The 24,789-nt window shown below is 60.6% G+C and overlaps 2 protein-coding genes across 3 annotated transcripts in view; one reads left to right on the top strand and one right to left on the bottom strand.

Moving 5' to 3' along the window:
* RAD54L2 (RAD54 like 2) overlaps positions 1–7,981 on the top strand; it is an 83,528-nt gene extending 75,547 nt beyond the window's left edge. Inside the window, exons 15-22 of the mRNA XM_075005080.1 lie at positions 679–778; positions 960–1,165; positions 2,424–2,599; positions 3,220–3,416; positions 4,272–4,468; positions 5,451–5,540; positions 6,531–6,623; positions 6,899–7,981. Of these exons, the coding sequence (XP_074861181.1) occupies positions 679–778; positions 960–1,165; positions 2,424–2,599; positions 3,220–3,416; positions 4,272–4,468; positions 5,451–5,540; positions 6,531–6,623; positions 6,899–7,863 (2,024 nt within the window). The 3' untranslated portion in view covers positions 7,864–7,981. The remainder of the gene's footprint in view (positions 1–678; positions 779–959; positions 1,166–2,423; positions 2,600–3,219; positions 3,417–4,271; positions 4,469–5,450; positions 5,541–6,530; positions 6,624–6,898) is intronic.
* Positions 7,982–8,327: 346 nt separating this feature from the next.
* LOC142018918 (semaphorin-3D-like) overlaps positions 8,328–24,789 on the bottom strand; it is a 37,643-nt gene continuing 21,181 nt past the window's right edge. The window contains exons 3-18 of one of the 2 annotated variants that reach the window (XM_075005151.1): positions 23,068–23,228; positions 22,752–22,814; positions 22,292–22,411; positions 21,379–21,481; positions 20,583–20,711; positions 19,498–19,643; positions 19,112–19,226; positions 18,930–18,999; positions 18,443–18,587; positions 18,141–18,363; positions 17,001–17,086; positions 16,457–16,498; positions 15,602–15,759; positions 15,417–15,481; positions 14,901–15,034; positions 8,328–14,620 (exon numbers count right to left, since the gene is read on the bottom strand). In XM_075005151.1, coding sequence (XP_074861252.1) covers positions 14,192–14,620; positions 14,901–15,034; positions 15,417–15,481; positions 15,602–15,759; positions 16,457–16,498; positions 17,001–17,086; positions 18,141–18,363; positions 18,443–18,587; positions 18,930–18,999; positions 19,112–19,226; positions 19,498–19,643; positions 20,583–20,711; positions 21,379–21,481; positions 22,292–22,411; positions 22,752–22,814; positions 23,068–23,228 — 2,189 coding nt within the window. In that variant the 3' untranslated portion in view covers positions 8,328–14,191. The remainder of the gene's footprint in view (positions 14,621–14,900; positions 15,035–15,416; positions 15,482–15,601; positions 15,760–16,456; positions 16,499–17,000; positions 17,087–18,140; positions 18,364–18,442; positions 18,588–18,929; positions 19,000–19,111; positions 19,227–19,497; positions 19,644–20,582; positions 20,712–21,378; positions 21,482–22,291; positions 22,412–22,751; positions 22,815–23,067; positions 23,229–24,789) is intronic. The other variant, XM_075005152.1, reaches the window with a different exon arrangement.

Here is a 24,789-nt window from a genome sequence, read left to right as displayed (position 1 = left end):
GGGATGGCCAGGATGTCCCCAAGAGCTCCCGCGTAAACTGCTCTACTCCCTTTTTCGATCCAGCTTTAGGTGGCAGCAGCTCTTCGTTGTGAGCGAGTTCTGCCCAGGATCACAAGCGCGCGTTGACTTTTTGCACTCTTCGTGTCTGATTCCCCTGTATATGCTTGTGTTTGGTCAGGGCATTTCGGTGGCTTGGTTTGGTTTTGTGCTCTCCCAGCTCACTGGACGCATTGGATCTATTGCATTCTGGTGCCTGTTACCTGTGCAGGTAGTTGGGGTTTTTGGCGGGTACTGCAGGCCTTGCACCTCACCGATGAGCCTCTCATCTGGATCTCGGTGCACTCTAACCGCTCCTCTCCGGTTCAGCGGTGTGCACCGTCCCCACTGTGGAATTTGGCTTATGCCAGACTTCCATTCTGCACTCGTGGAACTGCAGCTGGGCACAGCCCGAGCTCCCTGGCCGCCTGTGCTGTGTGTGTTTGACTGGGACGATGTGAATGTTGGCTTGGACAGCTGAGGGGTGTTGCCCAAAGTGGCTGGGAAGCTCTGCAGTAGCTTAATGTCTGCAATCTCTATTTGCACAGTAAAGGTACACTCAGAACTGGACGGAAACTGCATGGCTTTGATGGATCGCACAGTGCAAAGGACTTTCAAACACCTCTCTCGTTCTCTTACCAGGGCTGGATGGCAGCACTTCTGCCTCGGAAAGGGAACGATTGATTAACCAATTCAATGACCCCAGCAACAACTCTGTTTGGCTCTTCCTTCTGTCCACACGGTGAGTCGGACGCCTGCCTGAAAGGGAGGGGTGGGGCAAAAGAGTGGATTTCAACTGACGTACTTGCTCTGCTTGAAAGATGAGGCTGAAGACTGCCCCGGATGGTGACTCTTGGGGGTACAGAGGTATTGAAGACTGCGATGAACAGCGGTTTTGAAGCCTGGTTTTTGTTTTCTTTAAGAGCTGGCTGTTTGGGTGTCAACCTGATTGGCGCAAGCAGGGTGGTGGTGTTTGATGCCTCTTGGAACCCATGCCATGATGCGCAAGCCGTGTGCCGGGTCTACCGCTACGGACAGAAGAAGCCATGCCACATTTACCGGCTGGTTTCGGATTACACCTTGGAGAAGAAAATCTACGACCGCCAAGTCTCCAAGCAAGGGATGTCAGGTAGGTCCTGAACACTTGTCGAGTCGGCTTGCTTACTTTTCTGTACCCCAGGAATGGAGCCTGTCTGATTTTTGGCGATGCTTCCTTCTGCCTAACATTGAAGGGTGAGCTTACATCTCATGACAACGAAGGACTGAGCAGCACAGCTTTGAGGCAGTCCAGTGCGACACATACTCTGCGTGGTTCAGACCTTCTGCTCCTGAGCTGCCCGCACACCTAACCTCTGACCTGTACAACCTCCTGCCAGAACAGAAGCAACCGAGAGCCTAGATGGTCTGGTTGTGGTAGCAGGAGGCTGGGAGTTAGGTGGTTGAAGTTCCAGCTCCTGCTCTGCCATTGCCTCATCTTAGATTGGGCAAGTTGTGGCTGTGCTCCCTGGTTCTGTTCAGTAAACTAGGGAACAGCTACTTCTGAAAATGCACGGTGAGGTCAGGTGCTCAGGTTCTCTCCTCGGTCCAGTCCCGACCTCTCTCGAGCAGAAACTGCCACAAGGCCGAATGGTGCCAGGTTTTGGGGTAAGGTAAGAGATGCACAAGTAGGGGGCTGCCGTGAGTCCAAAAAAGAGCCATGTCTGAATTGCACTCCGGGTGCAGAGGGGACAGCTCAGTGCCCTGCCATCCAGGTCCTCAGTCTGAATGCAGTTGGTCCATGTCCCAAAAAAAGCCTTTCTGGTCATCCCCCTGCCTCACCCTTGTTCTCGTCTTGACATGTATGCAAAAGTGAGTCCAGGGAAATTGTACAGCCTCCCTTGAGTCAGAGAGAGAACAACAAGGGTCTTGTATGTTATCCAGGAGTTTTCAAAGACTTTGACACAACTTGATGGTTATATTCCCTGGAAACGTGAATTCCTAGTTACTCAGTATAAACTTTGGCAGCTTTCTTAGTGGTTCTGAGCAGTCAGTTCCTGACATTCGCCTTTATAAATTCATCCTTCTGACATGCACGGGTGAGATGGGGAACCTCATCACTCATATTATACGTGCAGTATCTCCAGCTTCCAAGTTTGGATGTGCCAGGACGTTCCTGGCCCACACCACATCAGTGTAAATGTAGAGAGAGCAAAGTGTTCCCTCGCCTGATGTGTCACTGTTCAGACCCCAGCATGGTCATGGCTCAAAAAGCACTGGAGTGACCCCTGTCCATCCGCAGCCGTTTACAGCCGGGTGCCATGGAAAGCCCACAATTAATTGCTGGGAAATGAGGCGAGGTTGGTGAACTGCCCCCACTTCTCTGTCTGATGCGTTCTCCCATTCTCCAGATCGTGTTGTGGATGATCTCAATCCAGTGCTGAACTTCACCCGAAGGGAGGTGGAGAACCTGCTGCACTTCGTAGAGGAAGAATCCGATCCTGCCCAGCTGGTGTTAGAGCCAACCAAGATCAAGGAGTCTGTCTTACACCTGGCCTGTCTCAAGTACCCTCACCTTATCACCAAGGTAAGAACAAAAGTACCCACTGCTGCCCCCAGATGTCCTCTCCTTGCAGGCAGGATGCTGAGTTCAGTGAGTAACGGTCTTCCCAGGAGAAAATGGAGCCGCCTGTGTTGCGTTACGTGGGTTAAAATGAGTGTCGCAGAGCAATGCTCGTTATAAGGGACGGAGTTTCTCTGAGGCAAACCCACGATCAGTGTCGGGTATGAAGACATTCATGGTTCCAACATGAAATCCAGGACCTGAGGTTCATGTGCAGATTTCTTCCGGTAGCGCCTTGGAAGGGTGCAGTTTGGGTCAGGCTCTTTGAGGTGAGAGGGAACGAAGAGCAGTGGCCCCCTCTGTGCAGAGAGTCCTGGTTGAAAGGGAAGTCCGCTGCAGGGGCTGGAGTGAAGTAGGCGAAACACTCCATACGTGTGCTGTGGTGCTGCATGGGTTGTTGGCACGCCTGTGAGTTCTCTGGGATGAGATCGCTGTGGAGGTTGTGCCCAGGGGACTCAGAATTCTGCCCAGAGTTGGGCAGTTGGTGAGCCCTGCCCCGGACGCTGGAGGGATGGTTGTCATTTGGGTTTGTCTGCTGCCCCCTTGTGGTAGCTCATTGTCTGGTTAACGTGCTGTGACCACAGGAGCCTTTCCAGCATGAGTCGCTGCTGATAGACCGGAAGGAGCACAAGTTGACCAAGGCAGAGAAGAAGGCGGCGAAGAAGAGCTACGAGGAAGAGAAGCGAGCATCTGTCCCCTACACCCGGCCGTCCTACGCGCAGTATTACCCCGCCAGCGACCAGAGCCTGACAAGCATCCCAGCTTTCAGTCAGAGGAACTGGTAGGTGCTCATTTCTTTCCACGTTCAGTCGAGGGGTGAGGCAGGAGCAGGAGAAACACCTCACCTGGGGTCTAATCCGTTACCCAGGGCGTTCACTCCAGGGGACTGGGAATGCTGAAGCTAGATGATGCCACCTTCCTCTGCCAGCTTTCAGTACCCATCCCTGCAGAAGGGGAGCCAAAGGAGGAAGGCAGAGAAAACAGCTGAAGGCCCCTTACAGCCTTGGGGGCATGTGCAGGCTTTCTTGGCGTGTGGGGCAGAGGCTGTCGCTGACCGCAGTGACCATGGTGAAGAGAATGGGCTTAGTTGCAAGTTGCAGACTCCAGGCAGGTTGTGAAAGAGTCAAGACCTGCTCCCCATGCACAGCCTGTCTGGCTAATGTCCAGAGTTGTTGCGTCCAGCATCTCCTGTCACACCACCTGAAGCGGGTGCCATTCCCCGTAATGCTGTACGCTGCCCCAGCTGAGGCCGTGCGCACGCTGCATGGCTGCTGGCTAGCGAGCTGGCTGCTTGCATGTCTCTGGTGGCGGTAAGAAAGGACCCCGGCTTTGCAGGTGGGGACGTTGAGGGGAAATGACTTGTCTGAGATGACTGGGAGTCCAAACCGCCAGTCCTGCGCTTCATCCCAGAGACCAGACTGCCTCCCGTGCTGTGCCTTGGCTCTCTCGATGGGCCTGGAGCCACAAGGTTCCTCTGCAGACCTGGGAGTGGGGCCAAAGCCTTTTAAGGCTTTGCAGTCTTGGCCTTTCTGCCTCCAGGATCAGTTTCCTCTGGGCGGACATTCACAGTTGCCCATGTTAGCCCCTGGGAATAGTGGGACCAGATACACTTGGGATTCTGTCCTCCTCCCACTAGGCGACCAGTCTTCAAGGGTGACGACAAGCCAGTGGCCAGCGTCCGCCCCGTCCAGTCCACCCCCATTCCCATGATGCCTCGGCATGTCCCGTTGGGTGCCATGGGATCGGCGTCTGGTTCCAACCCTGCTGTCAACTTCCCCATCAACTATCTGCAGCGAGCCGGTGTCCTCGTTCAGAAGATCGTCACTACAACAGGTTGGTTGTTCCTTGAACCCGGTGACCCCGCGAACGCAGCTGCTTGAGACAGAGTCCTGGGACAGAAGTGTAAGGCAGGCAGCCCAGCCTTGTCGGCACGGACTCTGATCTGTGGCCTACGGAGCCGCAGGAGGCTGGCGAGGGCGACTGTCGCAAGAAGGAAATGATCCGTGTGCGCCTTGAAATGTCTCGTCCACCCCTTCCCCCTAGTCCCGGGCCAGATTTTTAAATGAAGAGCTGGAATCAGACCATTTGTGCAGACCGGAGACGAGAGGTGCTGCTTCCTGGGCAGCAGGTTGGCTGTGAATCGCCCGCTCTCTACGGCAGCAGCTCAGCAGCCTCCTGCTGCCCGGCAGGGGAGAGAGCAACTCTGGCTTTTCTGGTACCCGACGCTGATTCTCTGCCTGGCTCCAGTGCAGGTCAGAGCAGTCTTGGCGCTATGATGCACCAGCTGGCAGTGGTGGCCAGAACTGTCCCAACTGGAGACAGCCAGGGTGCGGTGGGCTCCAGTTACTCCCTTCCCCTACCCCTCTCTAGCTTCTGCCTGTCAGGGAGAGAGACACAGGAGTCAGCTGTGCCAGCTTGAGGCCTGTTATGGGTCCCCCACACCCGAGGTGCACAGGGAGTGAATCTGCCCCAAAGTATGGCTTGTGGCCCCTGATCTCTTTGCAATTTGAGGATCAAACGTGTGTCAAAGGCCAGACCTGCTGCACTGGGGTAGCCCTTCCATAACCTTGCCCAGGTCTGCTGTCCACTTTCTGACTGATGGGGCTCAGACACCGGGGCAGCTTGGCATTCATTTCCCCTGCCCGGGCTCTCAGCCCCTTTGCCTTCTGCGTCACTCATGATTAAGCCCTGATCGTGTTTGTAGCGGGCCGTATTGAGGAAACCAGCTGGCTGGTGAGGGAGTTTAGCTCTGGAGTTCTCCCCCTCGCGGGTAAGCCCATAATGTAACTTCTCAGACGCTGCTGTTCTCCCCCAGATATTGTGATTCCAGGCACCAACACCTCAACCGACGTGCAGGCGAGGATCAGCGCTGGGGAGAGCATCCACATCATCCGGGGGACGAAAGGTGAGCCCTGCTCGGGGGGAAGGAGGAAACGCCAAGAGCCCTCGCTTAGTTGTGGAGTTAACCCTTATGGAAAGAGGAAGAGCTCTGGGTCGCTGATGCGGTAACGTCCCGCCGGTGCCCCAGCAGAGCACGGAGGAGCTGTCAAACTCTGGCATTCTGTTGTCCCGATTTTGGGGAGGAGCAGTTTTCGGCTGACTGAGACAGTTGCAGCCAGTGGAGAAGTTGCCCAGACCTTAAGGAGACCTGGTGGCCCTGACAAAGCCCAGGCTCTAAGGAGACCTGATAGCGCTTTTCTCCCTGCTGGTGTAGCGTGTCTTGTCGCTTTGGAGAGCGGCCACGCTTGCTTTCTCCCAGCAGCGTTCCGCGGACAGGCAAGGGCTCTGCCTGCCCTGGGCCGGAGCGCAGGAGGGGTGGCCAGTTTGGTCCCTCGGGACAGGAATTGTGTGTGCCAGTTGTTTGCGCAGAGCCAGGTGTGTGCAGCCCTGGGGCAGAGGGAGAGGGTCTGGAGACTGGCATGGAAGGGGAGAGCCAGCGTGCGCCTGATTGGAGGAACGCTCCGGCAGGGAGAGCGCTCAGGAAGGGGTCTGCGGCTGATCTTTTAGCCAGCCCACGTGCGGTCCTAGGAGCTGCTGCTTCTGGGCTTTACAGTCCACTCCACTGTACGTAAAGGGCCTGTGGGCGGCAGGCTCCAGGCCCCTCACCAGCGCAGCCCTGAGCTGGGCACAGTTTGGGTTCCTCTGGCCTGTCTCTAATGGCCCTGGAGGCCTCGGACGCTGACCCAGCGCTGGGGCGTGACGCCCGGCATTGCCTGCCGGGAAACACTCACAGAGGTGGGAGGGGACAGAGCTCGGGGATGGAGGGACCCATGTCTCCTCTCTGCTGCCATTTCCTCGCCCTGCCGGCTGCTTCTGCGGCCTTCCCCCGGGGCAGACGGCCCGGGCCCAGAGCTGCTCCTGCGTCTGACGCGTTGCCTGCTCCCGCCTGTTTCAGGGACGTACATCCGCACCAGCGACGGGCGCATTTTTGCTATCCGGACCACGGGGAAGCCGAAGGGCAGTGATGACCGTCGAGCGGCTGCCTCAGGTAGGGGCCGAGGGTCCTCGCACCAGTTGCGTGCCCCGAGTGCTCTCCTCAGTTAAGTTTCGGGGCGGGAGGTCACCAGGTAATCTTTCCGGGGCCTGTATTTAGGGGCCTGGCTTCTTATCCCTGCCCCAGAGCTTCCTCTTCCCTTGCTGCTGTAACCTCCACGTTTTCTCCCCTCCAGCCTGGCCGCTCCCGCTGATTCCCTGCCCATCTCCCCCATTTCCCAGCACCTGAGTGCGTCAGGCACACCTACCCCGTCTCCCTCTCGCCCCCAGGTTCCCAGGGCCCGCCTCTGGACTCCACAAGCAACGGCAGACACAGTGCCTCGTCGCCCAGGCTCCCCAGCGCGGAGGAGCTCACCCGGCCCATTTCCCCCGACAGCCCCGAGATCATCAGCGAGCTGCAGCAGTACGCTGAGGCCGCCGCCGCCCGGGAGTCTCGCCACAGCTCCCCCAGCGCCCCAGCCCGGACGGACAATGCAGCAGCCCGGGGTGCGGAGCAGCGGCTGGGCGTCCAGTGCTTGGCTCCGGCGGTTCCCTCAGCCCTGCCTGCCGCCAGCCAGCACCTCGACAGGCAGGCGGCGCTGGACTTATGGGGCAGCAAGCGCAAGTCGACCTCGCCCTCCGCCCTGGAGGAGCCGGCCCGTCGGCAGCAGAAGAAGCGCCACCTGCCCGCCTCGGTCCAGTCCTGCGAACGCGGGTACCCCGTCTCGGGTGGGTTCCCCGTGCCCCCTGTCTCGCTAAACCATAGCCTGCCCCACCCCTTTGCCTCCCCAGCTGGCAACTCCCTCTACATGGGCACTGGCTCCTCTTACTACCAGCTGCCTAACCTACTCCCCGACCCCCAGCTGGTGTTCCCTGTGACTACTGACCCTCTGCTGCCAGCCGGCACCGCCAGCTCCTCTGCTGCTACCTCAGCCACCGCCAGCGTCCCCTCGTTCATGCTGAACCCCTCCATGCCGGGGATGCTCCCCAGCTACTCATTCCCCTTCACGCAGTCACTCCTGCCTGAGCCCAGGATGTTCCCTCCTTTCCCTGCCCCCGTCTTGCCTAGCAGCCTTCCCAGGAGCCTGGCCTCTGCCTACCCTGGCTACTTGTCCCCGCACGCGGGTTACCCGGCGGGGGGCCTCCTGCGGTCCCAGGTGCCTCAGTTCGAATCCCGGGAGACCTCAGAGGTGGGGTGTAGCTCCAACGAGGAGGAGGACAAAGACGACGATGTCATAGAGATCACAGGGAAATAACGGCCCCGTTCCTGGGAGACCTCCGCTCAGCCTGGAGGCCAAAGTTGCTGGACTTTCCGGAGTCGGGATTTCATGGCCGCAGGGCTGAGGAAGAGGCGTTTTTAGGAGCGGCATTGTATGGGGGAGGGCGGGGGGGGGGGGGTGGAAATGAACTTGCGAAGGGGGGGGTGGGGGGTGGGAAGCAGCAATGCAAACCACAGGAGTGCCTCCCTCGCTTCCTCTCCTGCGTTGTCTGTCTGTCTGTCCGTCCGTCCGTCTTGTCCGGAAGGGAGGCCAGGTGCCCCTTCTCAGGCCTGGAGATGCTGGGGTTGCGGGGGAGCAGCCTCTGGTAAACTGCCTTATCTGGGGTCTTTTCTGGCCCGAGGAGGCGCAGGGCGGGGGCGTGCCCCAGGGCGGGCAATGGGCTCTGGCTGGAGACGGTTTTTGGTTGGGGCGCGGTGTGTGTAGGAGGTGGGGCGGGGGAGGGGTCAATGTGAAACCCGAATTGTCTTTTGTCTGCTTCAAAATTCCACGCCCGGTCATGTGACAGCTGCTGGCAGGCCCGCCCTGGAGTGGGGCTGGGAGCAGAGGGGGGCTGAGCGGCGGCAGGACTCGCCCGGCGAAGGGGAAGCAGAGCCCCACGCAGGTTGCTCCTGTGGTTTCAGTGCTGGGTTGGGAATTCTCCCTGTTGGGGAGCGGTTGGAGGGGAATCCTGGGGACTTCCCACGAGGGCCTCCTCCCCAGGTTGCTGCCAGACAGACCCCTTCTAGGTGGGAGCTGAGGCACCGCTCAGTGCCGGCCAGCGGGACATTTTGTAAAGGGGATACCGTTGCCCAGCTCCACGGACGCTTCCCCCTCTGCAGCATCTCTACGTTAATTTATTTCATGAAGGCAAATATTTATTGTTTGGGGAGTTCCCTTCTCCTCCTGATTCATTTTGTGGTTTAAAACAGACCCGCTGGCTTGCCTGCTGCCGTGGGGGCTGGCTGGGTTGTGCGTGCAGGGGCGATGAGACAGAAGGAGCACTCAACCAAAGCAGAGAGGGCAAAGCGGGACCGACTGCAGCCGTTCTCCCCGGTTGGGTTTTGTGTGGCTTTGCCTGTGCCACATGCACCAAGGGATGATGAGAACACGCTTGTCTCGGGGTTGGCAGCAGCGTGGCACAGGGCGTGTGAAACGAAAGCGATCCCATCCGTGCCTGAGAGGCGGCTTACCTGGGCTCCTCGTTTCCTCCCTGCCTCTGGCTGACGTGTGGAGGGCGGCTGCTGGGCTTCAGAGTCCAGCCCTTCCAAACTGGAGAGCTGTCGCCTGACTCCGGCATGGAGAGTAAATTGCACTGACTGTTCACCTCTCGGGTCAGACCTGAGCTGTCCTGCCTGCTGGGTGCGCACGCTGGGAACCCCTGAGTGGTTTGGCACCTTGTAATCTTGCGATCTCCATGCCCGCTCGAAATTCCAGATCCTCAGAGGCATGTGCTCTGCTAGATCCCTTTGATTTCAGTGGAAGCAGGAGGCTTACGTACCTCTGAGGACCTGGACCTCAGTGTCGCCGCCTCAGGGATCAAGAGAGACTATGCACGTGCTTGGGAAGCGGCCCATGCCATTAGACAAGTGGCAGCTGGTGCCACAAACCTCCGGGACTGATGCTTCAGCACGGTTACGGAGCTCTGCTCAGACCAGCTTTGGAGGGAGGGACAGGATAGTCTGGCACATTGCGTAGGGTGTCTCTGAAAAAGAACTGCTTTAGTGAGGGAAGCTGGTGCACGTGGGTGTGTGTGTTTGTGTGTACCATGACAAAAGTGGGATGTTACGGGGCTTTCTCACTGTCTTTCTCTGTTTTAATTGAAGTTGGCCGTCAGACATAACCACATCGTTCATAGAAGCCTTAGATCTACAGTTTAGCTATGCAAATTATTTTCAAAAACAAACATTCAGACAGTGCTTTCTTCTTTAACATATCCGAGGGGGCGAAAACTGAGGGGTTCTGAGCAAACTTCGGAACAACTTGTCTTTGGATTCACCATGGAAATAAACAACTCTTCCCCCACCCCACCCTCAAACTAACCAAGTAAATGAACTGAGGCTGTCCATGAGAGTTTCTCCAAAGACCTGACTGTGCCGCGTTTGTGAGTCACGTCCGTTGCAGTTTGTCTCCTCCTTGTGCAAAATACTGTGACGCTGACTGTATTGCAGCTGTCTGTTGGATCTCCGTACGGCTCTCCGCTGGGGAAGGTGGACCTAGGCCACAGGGTTTCTTGTCAAGCGGAGGCAGGAGTCATGCCTGCGGGAAATCTAAACCCTCCTTGTGCAAGTCAGTTGTTAGTCGAGGGCTGGCGCAGACCCTTTAACCGGATTTCTTTTGCACAGATCATGGTTCTTTCAGTTGTTCAGGTGGGTGTCGCATGTTTGAAACTCGATGATCCTGCTGCTTCTCTGTAATGGGGGCATTTTGTGTGGCATGAAGACGGGACCGTGTGGTTCTGGATGCTGTGCCTGCAGTTGCAGCAGCTTTCACACTGACTTTACTCATTGCCTCACAGGGGACGCACTGGCGGGCAGGTTGGAGGGCATTAAATGGGACCGGCCTCTGGCGCATTCTTGCTCTAAGGGTGGAACATGGGAGTTTTTCTGCTCATGGGAATAGGCCTGCCTGTGTTACTAATGCTGCCAGGCCCTGTAGCTATAGGAATCGGAGGCTGATAGAGCCTCTGATAGCCATAGGAAACGAACGCCTGTAATCGACTTCCCCAGCCACTGGATGCCAGTGTTGTTTTACATGGAATATTTGCTTCCTGCAAGCAAGTCAGTTACAAACGTGCCCGTTTTGAAGGCTGACTTTTGTGCTCAGTGACGAACGCCAGGAAGACAAACGCTCCTAGCGTTGTGCAGATTCCCACGTGCAAACAGGGACCTTTCTCCGTCCTTGGCAAACTTCAGTCTCCTCCTGTCTATTCACAGTACGTTTGGTGCTTACGGCACACATCCTACATAAACGACTGGAGACTAATTAGCCCTACAAGTGCCTGGGTCGAACCCCCTTCTTGTACCCTAGCCAGCACCTGGTCCCTCTCTCCCTTCCACTCCATCCTGACATAAGCTCAATCCAGACTGTGTCCTCCCCACTGAACTCTTCTGGGTTCTGTATGTCATCTTCCAAGAGCTAGCTAGCTAGCTCGCTCCCCTGGCTTTGGGACATCACCTCCCTGGAGGAGAGAGAATCTCTTCATCTGAAGTGAAGAAAGGCTTGTGCAGGTGACTTCCTCTGCCCTGGGTTGTCTTACTCCAGGAAAGGCCCCCACCTCCCAGGCGCTGGCCACTGAGATCGCAGGGTGTGCAGCATCTTCTAGGAAGGCACCGGTTCTGGTGCTGGGAGGCTGGCCGTGCTTCTATGTACGAGTGCTTGGAACATAGGAGGAGACTGGAGATCAGAATCGTTCAGTTGCCTCTGTAGATGGAAGGTCCTTTGGCTGATGCTGTTACAATCTTTAAGGGTGTCTCAGACGCTGAGGTGGTATTGACGACTGCAGAGGCCTCTCCGACTTCTGTCGTACAACCCTTTCTTACCTAGGGGATCTGCTGCAGCAGATTCTTCATCCGTGGGTGGGGTTTTCCATTACTGAAAGTACTGCAGCCTTCCAAGAAGTGGTAGCTAGGGGCACAGTCTTCTTCCGTCCAGCTGTGTGTGTTTTCACTGGGGCGTAGCTCAGCCTATTTATGGTGGGAAAGTTTTACAGTGCTGGGGAACGTAGCTTTGTTGGCCTAGGTTTTCGGTGTAGACCAGGCTGTAGTCTCCTCGCTCTCTGTCTACGGCCCTCAGCCTTCCCTCTTTCCCTGATCTCTCCTCTTCGGCCGCCTGCCTTTTCTCCAGTTCTGACTTGGTGTCATGCTTCAGGAGGTCCTCCCTGTGCTCTCCTGACCCCTCTGATGCTAACTCTGACTCCAAACGGACTGACCAAAATAGTTTATAGTTCGTATTTGTGCTGCAACTAACAAGAGTGGCTCTCTGATAAGCCCTTGGACGCTAAGGAAGGTTCCTGGGGAGAGCACAGAAGCCCTGGGGAAATTGTGCAATCTTTGGGTTGCACTTTGGCTGCCCCTTTCAGTCAGTAGCAAAGTCTAATGAGTCAATTTTACTTAGTCCAAACTGTTCTGATTCTGGAGCCGCCAGGAGATCGGGCATCTTGCACTCTGTGCTGCTCTGAGACACCAAAACAATGTTGGGGCAGAGGTGACCTCATAACTATGGTGGTTGTGAGTTTTTTAGGCTGTACCTTATCTTAGCCTGGTCTCGGGCCATGTATGTTCACGCAGCTCGGCAGGATGGGTGGAGCATCTCGCCTTCTGTTCCACCGACATCTCAGTGGGGACGCAGCTACGTGAAAGCTGCAAAATGAACTGCTCTTGCACTCTGCTAGGGATGAGAGAATTCCCTTTGTGTCGTCCTTTCTGGGAGCAATCATGCCATAGAATTTCTAGCGTGCATACTGATGGGCGAGCACCCTTTTGCTGGCACAGTGGAATCCTGGTGAGCAAATTCAGCTTGGTATTCCAAGGGCATTTGCACCCGTAAATGGATATGTGTTGGCTAATGAATTCAAATCATTTCTAAATGAGAGAAAATCGTGGGCTGGGGGCATCCTGCAAACAGAAAGGGGCAAAAGACAGCAACTCCATTGGCAATGAATGTGCTTCTCTGGTCTCTCAAGTGAGGTCAGGTAGCCCAGATGTGGCGGGGAAGGAAGATAGGGGAATTGAGTTTAATTAGGATACACTGGGAATGGCTCCTTCATGCAAGCCGAACCAGAAAAGAGACCCGCCTGCAAAGGGGAGAACTTATTTACATGGGACGATCAACCGAGCGTGTAGGGTGGGGGAAATAAAGGGAAGAAATCCTCATATGTTCGACACTCTCCTCCTGTATTCAGACAGTACCACTAACAGTTGCCCACAGCTGTGCTGTGTCTTGGGTCTGATACTGCTAACCATCTAGTCTGCATTCAGAAACTCTGGTAGACTTGCCTGTAGAGGGGGGCGGGAGTGAATTCATCGATCATGGTTTTTTTATTTATTTTGGTTTTCCCATTTTTAACACCGCCTTAGTTCGTGGCCTGTCTTTTGTGATCAGAAAGGAGTTACTGTAGCAGGGTGGGTCGGTTGGCCGGCCGCACACGATCATGTGCTTCCCTCTTCTCTCTGTCTAACTGGGCATGCTTGCCTGATCTCCCAGAACAGAGACTTTGAACAATTTGTTGTTTATATGATGTATTTATTTTTACTTGTGTTCCATGTCATTTTTAAAAAAAAAAATAAACTGTAAGTTGGTATAACTGCCGATTGGGTCGGTCTCTCTCTCTCTCTCTCTCTTTTTTCGGTTAAATAAACATTGACATTTTTTTTTAAGAGTGGCTGTTGTCTGAACTGGCTTTAGGTTTTCCTTGGCACGCGCTGATGGATCAGGTGAGCTTGACTGGTGTGGAGTTAGACAAAGCCTAATGCGTTTTAGGGGGTGGGAAATGGCTGTTAGACTCGCTTGAGGCCAGCAAAGCCAGCCAAAGCTCCTCTGCACAGGGCTGCAGCCCCGGGCCCCAAACCCTGACACCCCAGCCTGGAGTTTGCATAGCTCCGTGCAGCTGCCGGGGCCTCGGCCAGCTGCCCTGCCTGCCGCCCCCGGACACCAGCACTGGCTTTTCTATTCCGAAAAACTCTTCGTGTGGCACAGGTGGGCGGCGGTGCTTTATTAGCATATTGGGGGAGGGGCTCCAGTAGGTAAAGCTTAGGAACCCTTGATGTGCTTGCTGCGAGGGTCCAGGGCTGCTGTCCTGCCCCCGGGGCAGAGGGAGCCGTATTATTGAGGCCAGCTATTGAGTCGACATCACAAGGGGGGTGTGTGTGTGTGAGTGTGAGAGAGAGAGAGAGAGAGAATTGCTGGGTTTTATCATTACTAATGAGGCATAAGAGGAAATGCCAGAAGAAAACTGCAGAGAATAAATATTTCACCCATGTCAGTAGTTGGAAGTCCTCCTGTCACAGCCATGGACGCCTGCCAGCCCTGTAACTCACCTGTTTGCTCAGGGCCATCTGTGCTCTAACACCCCCTGGACTCAGTAGCTCTGGTTGGGCTGGGGGTGTTAGCCCCTTCGCGGTGTCCGCTGGCCCTTCCCTGCTCAGGCTGCAGAAGAGGCCCAGGGCAACGGGGCGGCTGGGGTAGTTCCCGGTGAGCCCTTGGGCCTCCTTCGCAGCGAATGAGTTGAGCTGGCACCGGCGTGCATGGCGGTGCCCTCCGCAGGGCTGACCAGCCAATGCAGACTGGCCCAGTGACCTCTCCTGCCGCCCAGGGCACCGCACAGGGATCAGACGATGCTCAGCTCGGCTCTGCGCATCCCGCGGGGGCCGGGCTGCCTCCGTGCACGGCCTTTCTTGCTCTCCACTGAATGCTGCTGCCACTTGGGGCTCCAGGCCTTTGGCTGTTGCCCGAGCGCATTGCAGTACTCGTCCAGGCTGGGGCCCGGGGCCTGTGGGTAGCCTTTGTAATGGAGCTGCAGGCCAGCCTCAGGCAGGGGGCTCCTCAGTCGGCTGCCGCCCTGCTGGTCGCCCTGGCTCCGTTTGGCGGGGGCAGTCCCCGTGGCCTCCTGGCCAATGACACGAAGGCTGTAGCGCACGAGGGGGCGGGAGAAGGTGCGCTCCACTGCCTGGCACTGATAGACTCCGGCGTCCTCTCTGGCCAGCTGGCGGATCAGGAGCCCTTGCTCCAGCAGGGAGACGCGGTCGCTGCTCCGCACCTGGGAACAAAGGCAGGGCAGCCAGAGACGCCAGCCGCGGGCTGCAGCCGGCGACGTGCTCTCCTGGCCCGGGAGGGGCCGTGCCACTGAGCTGCTTGTGCCACAGACTCTGCCTGCTCTCAGGGTCAGGGTGGAGCCTGCACCCCTCCTCCCCGCCGCTGCCCGTCCCCTCTGAGCAGCCAGGGGCCTGAGCCGTCTCCTCCCCCGTCCTGCTGCCTCTGACGCCGGGGGCGGCCTAGCCGTATCACTGCCCGCTGTTCAGTTCCCCCTCCCCACGTACCTCCTGCAGGGGGTCCTCCCGGCCACGCTGTGCCAGCCACCGCAGTGCCGTCTGGGGGGAGCGGGCCAGGCACTCAAGGAACATGGAATTGTTCTCCACCCCGAAGAGCAGCCTTTCCTCTGGCGCCGTGAGCCCTGCGACGGGACAGCAGGGCCTGTGCGTGGGGAGAGGAATCCCACCCCCGGGTCCTGCTGCAGCCTCTCGGCCCTCCCCGGCTGCAGCCGGACAGACACCGGCGCTGGAGGAGTCTGGCAGTGCCCAAAACGGAATAGGCTGGACTGGGGCGACCGCCCTGGGTAGAGGCGACTGGTGCAGGGCAAGCGGGAAGCCACCGGGAAGGTGACCCTGCCCCTAGCCCAGGGAAGTGCCTGACCCAACAGGCAGCCCCCTGCGTGGGGCACAGGGGAGTGACGTGGCACTGGTGTGACGTCTCCCTTCCAGGCCGCGGCGCAGGGCCGGCCCTGCTCGAGGCCCGTGAGAACAGCCCTAGCGCCATGGAGGGTCGCAGCTTCTCACCCGCTGTGGTGTCCTGGCACTGGCTGACCGGGTCGGCACTCTGCGGGTCCTGGCAGCGGGCTCGCCTGCACGGAGCGAAGGAGACGGGGCACTCAGGGGTGTCTGAGCAGGCTTCAGTGGCGGGGTGGGCAGCAGGCCGGGGGGCATTGACAGGGCTGGACAGCAGGCGGGCTGGGGCCACTCACCTCTTCTCCGTCAGCTGGGCGGGGCTGCAGGCGGCACCGTCCCAGGTGCAGTAGGGGTCCCTGGCCAGGCAGCAGTCGGCGCAGGCGGGGCCGTAGAGCTCGCAGCGGTGCAGGGGGAGCTGGGCCAGCCCCTGTGTGCTGCTCACAAACAGCTCCTGCTGCGCAGGGAGCCAGGACGGCTGTCAGCCCCCGGCTCCCGCTCCAGGGAGCAGTGGCAGGCAGGTGCCCGGCTGTGGGGCCGCGAGCGCAGCTCGGCTCCCAGCCAGCAAGGGAACTGGCTACTCCATCTCCTACTGCGGGGAGCGGGCGTTGGACTTGAACCAGGCAGTGCCAGCCTGGTGCCACGCAAGGGGGCCTGATCCTGAGAACTGGGACCGGGCAGTGCCACTGCTGGTGCCACGCAAGGGGGCCTGATCCTGAGAACTGGGACTGGGCAGTGCCACTGCTGGTGCCCCGCAACGGGGCCTGATCCTGACAGCTGGGACCACATCTGGCACTTAGTGTCCAGGAATGGTGGATCCTGTGCCAGGTCCCCTGCAAGCTGAGCAGGTGGACGGCCGCCCAGGAGAGATTCAGGTGCCGCCCGGCTCCTTAGCAGAGCGCCCCCGGCCGGCAGGGTTTCTATTGCTGGTGCACATCCATGCATGCGCCTTAGTGCACGTAACAAAATTTATTCTGCCCACACATGGCAGAAGTGCGAGGGAACGCTGCTCCTGTCCCACGCAGCTGCGGCGGGTGCATGGCTCCTGCACCAGTAGCTGGGAGCCGCAGCCTGGCCACCCACCAGCTGAGTGCAGCTGGGACTCGGCTCCGTGTGCACTAGGGCTTTGTGGCCAGTGATTACTGCGGACTTACCCGCTTCGGGGAGAACTGCATGTCCAGGACGGGAGCCGGCACCTGCGGGGAAAGGGTTGCTGTGGAGCTCGGGGTCCCAGCCTGCCCCCCGCTTTGCCCAGCGGATGCAGCTTGGCCCCTGTGCTTTGAACAGGTTCCATTCCAGCCAGGACTGGATGGGGGGGTCCGGATCCAGGCCCAAGCTCTGACACAGGCTCGGCATGGCCTTGAGCACTTCACTTAGTTGCCTGTCTGTGCAGTGTGGTACCAGCACTGCCCCTCCCTGGCAGAGGGCCAGGCCTCCCACGCGACTGGGGGCAGAAGGCGGGGTTGCAGGTCACCCCCCTGCCTTTGGCTGGCTGGGGCACGGACGACTTGAGCTCTGCCCACGGCTGCTGCAGCTGAGGGCAGGGAAAGGATGGAGCAGGTGCCTGGCTGGCTCAGCTTCACGGCCAGGACGTAGAAGCTGCAGCTGCTTCCCAGGGTTGTGCGGAAACCTGAGATCAGTGTCCCAGGAGCCAGCCTAGTCCCCAAGGGGTGGGAGAGGCGGGCCCTGCCCCGGTACCTTAGAGACACTGATTTCCTCCAGGCTGATCTCGCTGTCCAGGCCGCTCCTCGGGGCGAGCCCCACCTTCAGCACTTTGCCATCATCTGGGGGGCAGGAAGGGAGCTGTCACAACCCCCCCAGCCGAGCCAGTGGCCCCCAGGGAAGCGCGTGGTGGTAGGCGCTGGCTACAGAGCGAGACAGCCTTGGAGCTGCTTCCTTACTCCAGCAGGGACGAACTTACTCAGCATCCGCCCCAGGCAGGGGGGCCTGTTCCCAGCCCGGGCCGGGGGCTTCGGCTTCTCCTCCAGGCTCCAGCAGGGGAAGGGATCAGCTGAGCTCTAGCCAGCCCCAGAGAAGTGGCTTCCACTAACCCCTTGCCCCTCCTTCCCTCCTCAGAGTCATGGGTGCCCAGAGAGAGAGTCAGAGACCCGCTGGGCGTAGGGAGGGGAACAGAGTCCAGCCTGGGCCTCGCAACTGCACCGAGAACTAGCTCTTCGTCTAGCTTCACAAAGAGCCCTGGCCAAGCCAGTACAGCCACCCCCGGCCCCAACAGCAGGGCGGCCGTGTGCGGCTCTCTGCCGACCGGTGTGGCTTGTCAGGCCGTGGTAGAGGTGAGGCAGGAGCCATTTGTGGGGCCTAGCGTGGCCCGGAAGCTGCTGTGCGTCACAGCTGCTTTGGCTAGCCCAAAGGGAGGAGGAACCTGGGGGTGCGCCAGACACTTCAGACGCTGGCCGGGCCCGGGAGTCCGGAAAGCCTGGAGGTCCCAGGCCAGGCCGCAGTGAGGGTGAGCAGGTGGGGAAGTGAGGCCCTCTGGTGGCTGCCCCACAGGGGCGAGAGTTGCCCTGCTCCGGGGCAGGAGCAGAAAGGTCTGGGGCTGGTCACTAGTGTGCGTACAGGTGCTGGACCCGCGGTTGGCAGTGCCCAGCTCTCTGGGGCAGGGCGGGGTGTGTGGGTCTGCGCAGCACGGGGAGGGGCTGGCCGTGGGGCATGGCTGAGGTGTGCTGGCTGCTTGACTGGTGCAGAGGTACAGCTCAGTGGTGGGCAGTGGGGGCTTCTGCTGGCCCCCAGGGGGCAGAGGCGCCAGGTGCTCTCAGCAGGCTGCAGGAGAGGCACGGAGGCACCAGCCGAGCTGCTGGGGAAGAGCCCAGAGCCGCTCACCTGTTCCCAGGAAGAGAACGTCGTAGTGCCCGGCCTCTGTCTCCACCCTGTCCACCAGGAGCTGCCGGAGCTGATAGGGCACGTTGGCCCGCACCAGGACGGGCTTGCGGCCCAGCGGGTACACGGGGCCCCACATCAGCTGGTGACCGCGGACGAAGCTGATGACCTCGTCGGGGAAGTCCTTGGTGGAACGGAGGAGGGGGTCGTAGGTCTCGCTGGGGCACTGGGGGCAGATGGAAATGGAGGGAGAGTTCCCGGCACAGGGGGTCTGGATTTCCCCCACCCCCAGCCCTGACACTCACCGTCCCTGGGCGGGGGTAGGGGATCCGGCCCTTGTACTCCACCCAGCGGTAGTCGGCACCTTCCTTGTGCGCGAAGGGCCCGCTGAAAGCCGCTCGCACGGCCGCCATGGAGTAGACGCACACGGCAGAGCCCTTGAAGAGCCCGCTGCCCGAGAGGAGAGAGGGCCGGTCAGCTGCCGTGGGGAGAGCAGGCGGCGTCCCTCAGGGGCTGAGCCACCCTCCCTGGGGTGAGAGCTGCTGCATGGGCTGGCCCAGGAGTCCCCTGGGGAGCGCAGTGCTGGCAGGTGGGGCAGGCAGGGAGGCCTGGCACAGGCCCAGGGGTGCGGGGGTCAGCTGGGAGGCTCTGCAACGGGCTCGTCTGTGTGCATCCTTCCCCTGTCCCGCCCCACACTGCAGCTAGTCACAGCCTCTGCAATGTCCAGCCACCCACTCCCACGGCCAGTCGTGCCAGGGCTGCCTCCACCTAGCCTGGCCACCTCCCACAGACCTGGCGACGGTGAAGAGGCCGAAGACCAGAGGGCTCTGGGGGTCCCGGGTGCGGAGGAGGAAGACGTCCTCTGGAACGACAGCAGTGATGAGTCCGGGGGGGGGGCTCTGCTCACGACTTTGCCCCCCCTCCAGCGCCTGTGCTCCATCCCTCGGCCTGAGCCCGGCCGGCGGGAGACTCACCGAGCTGGTCGAAGTGGGTCTCGCTGGTCTGGGGCCCGGGCACAGAGCAGACCAGCCGGGCCTTGAGGAAGGTGCTCCAGCGGTTGATCAGGCTGTGCTTCCCGCCCACGTCGTTCTGCCAGCCACAAACCAGCCGCTCAGAGGCCTGCCCTCCCCGCGGCGCGATCCCGCCACACCCGCGCCCAGCCGCACGCCCCCGGCCCATTCACCCAGCAGGGAGCAGGGTGACAAACCCAGGCCTCCTGCTTCCCTGGGTCTGCTCTAACCACTTGCTCACGCTGCCTCCCCTCGCCTCGCCTGGCGGTGCTGAGCCGCAGGGCCCTGCCACCTGGGGGCGTGGGGAGGCCATGACTGGCGCACCGCAGCTGCACCCGGGGGCGGCTCACCTTGCAGACACGTGCCACCCGGGCGTGGACGCGCCGCCGCTCCCACTGGCCGGCTTCCAGCGCCGTCTCCCGGAGGAAGACGTACACCTTGTCGTCGTGGGCGTTGTGGGTGTCGGGGATCACAAAGGCGCCGACAAACACGGGCTCTGCGAGAGGGGAAAGCTGGCAGCCAATGGCGGGTGCAGGCAAGTCGCCCGATTCCTGCCCCTTTTCCTCGCACGGCCTTGGCCTTGCGGCCTCGATTTGGGGCTTTCGCATACAGAGCCTTAATTCCCCACCTCCCCAGTTCCTGTGTCCTGCCAGGCGGGCGTGAGCCCAGACGTCCAGGCTCTGCAGCCAGCCCCCGGGAGCTGAAGTCCCTGCTGGGCGCTGGAGCTGGGAGACGCAGCTCACTCCAAGCAGGGAGCCTGGGGGTTCAGCAAGAGCCCACGTGGGGTGGGGGTGCTCAGCCCCGGCCCGCGGACCCACTCCGGCTGTTGCATTGGCTTTAGGGGCCTGGCATTGGTGGGAGCCTGCGTCCCCCCAGACACGCTCACTGCGCTCTCTGGGTCTTTGAGCGTCTCCGTGCCCGGAGATGACTGCAGCCGGGCTTGCAGCTGACGGCCCGCTGCTCTGCAGCCCTGGCACGCACACACGCGCCAGCAAAGCAGGGGCTACATGGGGGGCTGGGTCCCAGCAGCCCCCTCCCTCCTCGGGGGCCGGACTGGCCGAGCGAGCAGGGGCGGAGGTGCTCATGGAAGGGAGCTTGCAGCCTGCATGCGGCTGGGGCTTCGGCCCACTGGCAGCTGGAGCAGCTGGGCCCGGCCGTGGGGGTGACCTGCTCTCCCCGGGTCTCTCCTCTGGCTCCTGGGACCCCTCCCGTCCGGTCTCCCTGCAGCTCCTGCCGGCTGAAGCTGGCTGGGGCTCAGGTAGGGATGTCTGAAGGGCTCAGCCAGGGGGCCTGCGCCCTAGCGACAAGAGGGGTGAGAAAACCAAAGCCCAGCCTGGAAGCCGTGGAGTCTGCACCTCTCCCTGCCTGGCCGAGCAGCCTCTCCCCCGCAGTGCGAGGCGGCGGTACCCAGCAGGGCAGGACGCCTCCATCCTACCGTTCAGCCAGTGATCTTGGTTCTGCTCCGTCCGGATGTAGCTCTGCTTGGCCCTGTCCACCTGGGTCCGGAAGAAGGCGGCGCTGCCGCCCAGGAAGTCGCTGGAGGTGCCCGAATACAGCTCCCCATCTGGGCTCAGAGAGGCAAGCACCGGTTAGCAGAGCCGGACGGCGCTGGGGTCCGACAGTGGTCCCCTAGCGCAGGTGCAGCCCCAGGCAAGGAGAGGCACAGACGGCCTAGCAGGGGGGCCGTGCCCCAGGCCGGCCGCGCCAGAGGAGCCGTTAGCTGACTGGGCCAAGGAGACTCCCAGAGGTGTGAAGACAGACTAGGACCACCACGCGGCACAGAGGGCCGGCGTCATCTGCCTCCCTAGCACCAGGCTGAGCGTGGGGCCTCCAAGCTCTCTTCGGGAGCGAGCTCCTTCTCTGCTGCCTCAACACCAGCCACAGCTAGAGGGATGAACCCAAACCCGAGGCCAGGAGAGGTCTTATCACAGTGGCCTCCGGCGCAGCCCCCTGCCTCTGGCACCACGACCGACGGGCTCCCACTCAGCTAGTCACAAGCCAGGTGGGCCCTGGAGTTCCCGCCCCACTGAGCCGGGCCAGGTCAGAGGCCCAGCTCGGCGCTTGGCTGTGCCCTGGCCTGGGACGATCCCTGTCTCTGTCCTTCCGCGCCCAGCTGGGCTCCCCGGGGACGGGAGGTGGCAGGTTTCACAGGGCCCGAGCCACAGCTGGCTGGAGCTGCTACATTTCTAATGCGCCCATCCCCGTAGCATGCCACCCCCGCTTCCTCTTACCTAGCAGGAGCCCAGTGAAAGGCTCGTGGGGGCTGTACGGACACCTGCCTCTGCCGGATTCCACAGAGTGGGCCACCAGCCGCAGCAGGGAGCGCCCCGGCTCCTTGGGGGTGAAAGGGGGTGTCAGCCGAGGCGGAGGCTGGGAACAAGCGGACGCGAGCGGCTTCGCCGTAGACCTGACCAAGTCCCCTTTGGGGCCAAGGGGCATGCCCGGGGTGGGGTTGCCAACTTGCTACCTGTGCCTAACTGAGCACTCTAGCCCCGCCTCTTATCTGAGGCCCCGCCCCTACTCACTGCAGCCCCTCCCCCCTCCATTGCTCACTCACTTTCACTGGGCTGGGGCCAGAAATTGAGGGGTTCAGGAGGTGGGGGAGCTCTGGCCTGGGGCAGGGGAGAGCTCTGTGGTGGGGCTGAGGAGGAAGGGTTTGGAGTGCCAGAGGGGGCTCTGGGAGGGAGTTAGGAGGCTCAGGGGACAGGCTCTGGCGGGGTGGTGATTAGCTCAGGCAGTAGCAGGGCAGGGCCAAGGCAGACTCCCAGCCCAAAGAAACTGCCCCATTGCTGGGCACCAACCCAAGCTAGCCCAGTCTGGCTCGCCTGGCCGGGGTTGCTCAGTTGCTGCTGGCCTGGGAGCAGCTGATCTCTGCAGAGACCTGACCTGGGCATGGCTGGGGGCATGCAGGGTCCCATGGCAGAAATGGGCAGGCCTCCTTCCTGCTGCTGGGGGAGCGGCCCCTCACGTTGCCCCCTCCTGAGGTCCTGAGCAAGGCACGCCGCCAGGTTCCTTGTGCTTGCTGCAGAGCTTGGCAAGGGTATGCTCTGGGGGGGGGGCTCTTGTAAAGTGGGTACCCTGGGGTTCATCATGCAGCCAGTGGAGTTATGGCCCCCCCGGATGGATCGTCCCGGAGCCTCTCACCTGCGGCCTGGCCCCTAGCTGCAGGAAGGCGCAGACTGGCTGGTAGGCGCCTGTCCCGCAGGCAAACACATGGCTCCTGTTGAAGGGCTGCAGCAGCCGGATGAAATTGGCGCATTCCGTCTGCTCGGGGGGAGAGCTGCCGTCAGATGCCACCACCAGCCCGTCCCGGGGCACCGCCCATTGCTCCCCCCTCCCTGTAGCGTGGCCAGGCCTGGCGGACACAGGCGGGCTGGAACCTGGGACCCCTGGAGCTCAGTGCGGGCGCCTCTCTCGTTTGCACTGAAAGGCAGCTGGCGCTCGGAGGAGGCTGTCCAAGAGCCTCGTTCGTTCCCTCAGTAAGTGGCCCAGCTGCCGCTACATGGGACACTGACCTGCCCCCCGGGTGTGTTGGTTACACTTGTGTGGGTCAGGCAGGCCCCACGGCGCATTTAACCCAGGTCAGGAGCCGGGGGCTGCTTACCTCTGGGTTCTTCCCTGCAAGCCGGCAGCGCTCCACCTGCTGCTTGGGGGCTGGCCAGAAAACCTGCAAGAGCAAGCCCAGCCCGGGCGGTCACTCCGGCCTCCTCCTCCAGGGGCCAAGGGGGCAGGAGGTGCGTGCCAGCAGAGCTCTAGCCCTGCTCCTCGGTGAACCCAGCTGAGGGGCCAGGCTCCCAGGGAAGCTCAGGCCTGGTGCATCCTCCTCCCTCCCCCAGTGGCCATGCGTGACAGCGTCCGAGCCCCCTCCAGCACTCTGAGCGGAGCCCCAGCTCCCCGGAGAGCCCCCAGCCGGCACTGACCTTCTGAGGCGCCTCGTCTGGCCTGTCCAGGTGCAGCAGGAAGACGTGGTCCTTAGCTCCCACCATCAGCCACGCCCTGGCCTCGTCCACCAAGAAGGACTGGAAGGCCAGGCCATCCCCCGAGCCCAGCAGCAGGCGGGAGGTGTTGGATCTCAGCAGCTCTGCGAGCAGAGGAGGGGACCGGTCAGCCCCGCCGCAGGAGGGAGCACTGACCCCCGGCCGGAGAGCGCAGCAGCCACAGGGCAGGACAGCCGGCTGGCCTCCAGCAGACAAGGGTCGGGGCTGCTCAGCTTCCAGTGTCAGTGACCTGGCAGTTGAGTGGCGCCAGGGGCCTTGAGCAATGTTCTCCCCGAGCCCGGCTCCCTGGGCAGCGGGGGCTGAGCAGGCAGGAGGGGCCCAGCATGTTTCCAGTGGGGGGGTCTCTTTCTAGACCAGACTCAAGGAGCTGTGGGAGGCAGCAGTGGGCTGGCCCAGCCCCCCACTCAGCCACAGCGCGGGAAGTGGAGTGACCCGACCCAGAGGGCTCCGCTCCCCCGGTTCCCAGCCCCATGGCTCAGGAGAGGGGGCATGGAAGAAGGGGAGAACCCCCCCTCCCCCACTCACTGGTGGGAAGCCACAAGGCCGGTGCAGCTGGGTCAGGCTGCCCTGCTTCCCCAGCCACAGATGAGTGCTGGGACGGGCCCGATCCTGCTGCCAGTGCCAGGCTAATCTGCAAGGCTCGGGGCAGAGGCCCTGCAGAGAGGGGCCTTGGGGGCTGGGTGGAGCAGGGGGCTTGTCCCAGGCCCTGCAGGGTGCAGCGAGGTTGGCCGGGGGCTGGGGCTGGAGCTGGCATTGCCGCATATGCGGCTTCTTAGGGCAGCAAGAAACTTAGAGCAACCTGGTGCCCCACATTTCCTGGGACCCTCTGCAGCTGCAGGCACTGGAGGGGACAGCCCGGGACCGGCTCCTTGGCTGCAGCCGAGGCATCATTGTCCCCCCAGGTGCATTCACCTTCCCCGCCAGGTCCCCCACATCCTGCCGAGTGTCTCTGCCCGGCCTGCCCCTGACCCGGGCTCAGCACACAGGCTCCGAGTTAAGTGGTCCCCTGCAGACCCTTCCCTCTCCTCCCTGCCACACACAGGCCAGTGCGGACACCCCAAAACCAGGGGGAAGGCTGGGTTTGAATCACATCTGGCTGCCAGGGCTGGTGTTAAAGGAACCAAGAGGGGCCGTTCGGCGTGGGATACAGAGCACCGCCCACTTAGGGGGCGCTGTGTCTGACCTTACAGACAAGAGGACACCCCTGAGAGGGAGTGATCAGCAGCTACCAACTCACCGGGGGGCTTTATGTGTATATGAAGACAGTGTGTAGAAAATGCCTTTCCCACCTTCTTTTTATTGCTGATGATAAAACACTGATGAAACTTTGAACTGGGTCCTCCCCCCTTTTAAAACGCACTAAATTTAGAGCGCAGATCACTGCACCTGTATGTTACATGTGCCAGAGGTCCTGCAGGTTTTTATAAAGTACCTCTTTTAAAAAGAGAAGTACCCCAGGCCCTACAATCTTCCAACACACGATTTTTTTTTTCTACCATTGCAACACATTAGTTTAACCAACTTAATTGCAATGGGCTGGGATTGTGCAAAAAGGCTCAATTAAAAAAAAAAAGAAGATGGACGTAAAGTAAGTCCAATTTTTTATTCATAAAGTTAATGGACTCTCTGGAAGAGCCCTGGGTA

Source organism: Carettochelys insculpta, chromosome 11 (genome assembly GCF_033958435.1).
Source record: "Carettochelys insculpta isolate YL-2023 chromosome 11, ASM3395843v1, whole genome shotgun sequence".
Classification (NCBI taxonomy): domain Eukaryota; kingdom Metazoa; phylum Chordata; order Testudines; family Carettochelyidae; genus Carettochelys; species Carettochelys insculpta.
This window is presented reverse-complemented; position numbering and strand designations above follow the sequence as displayed.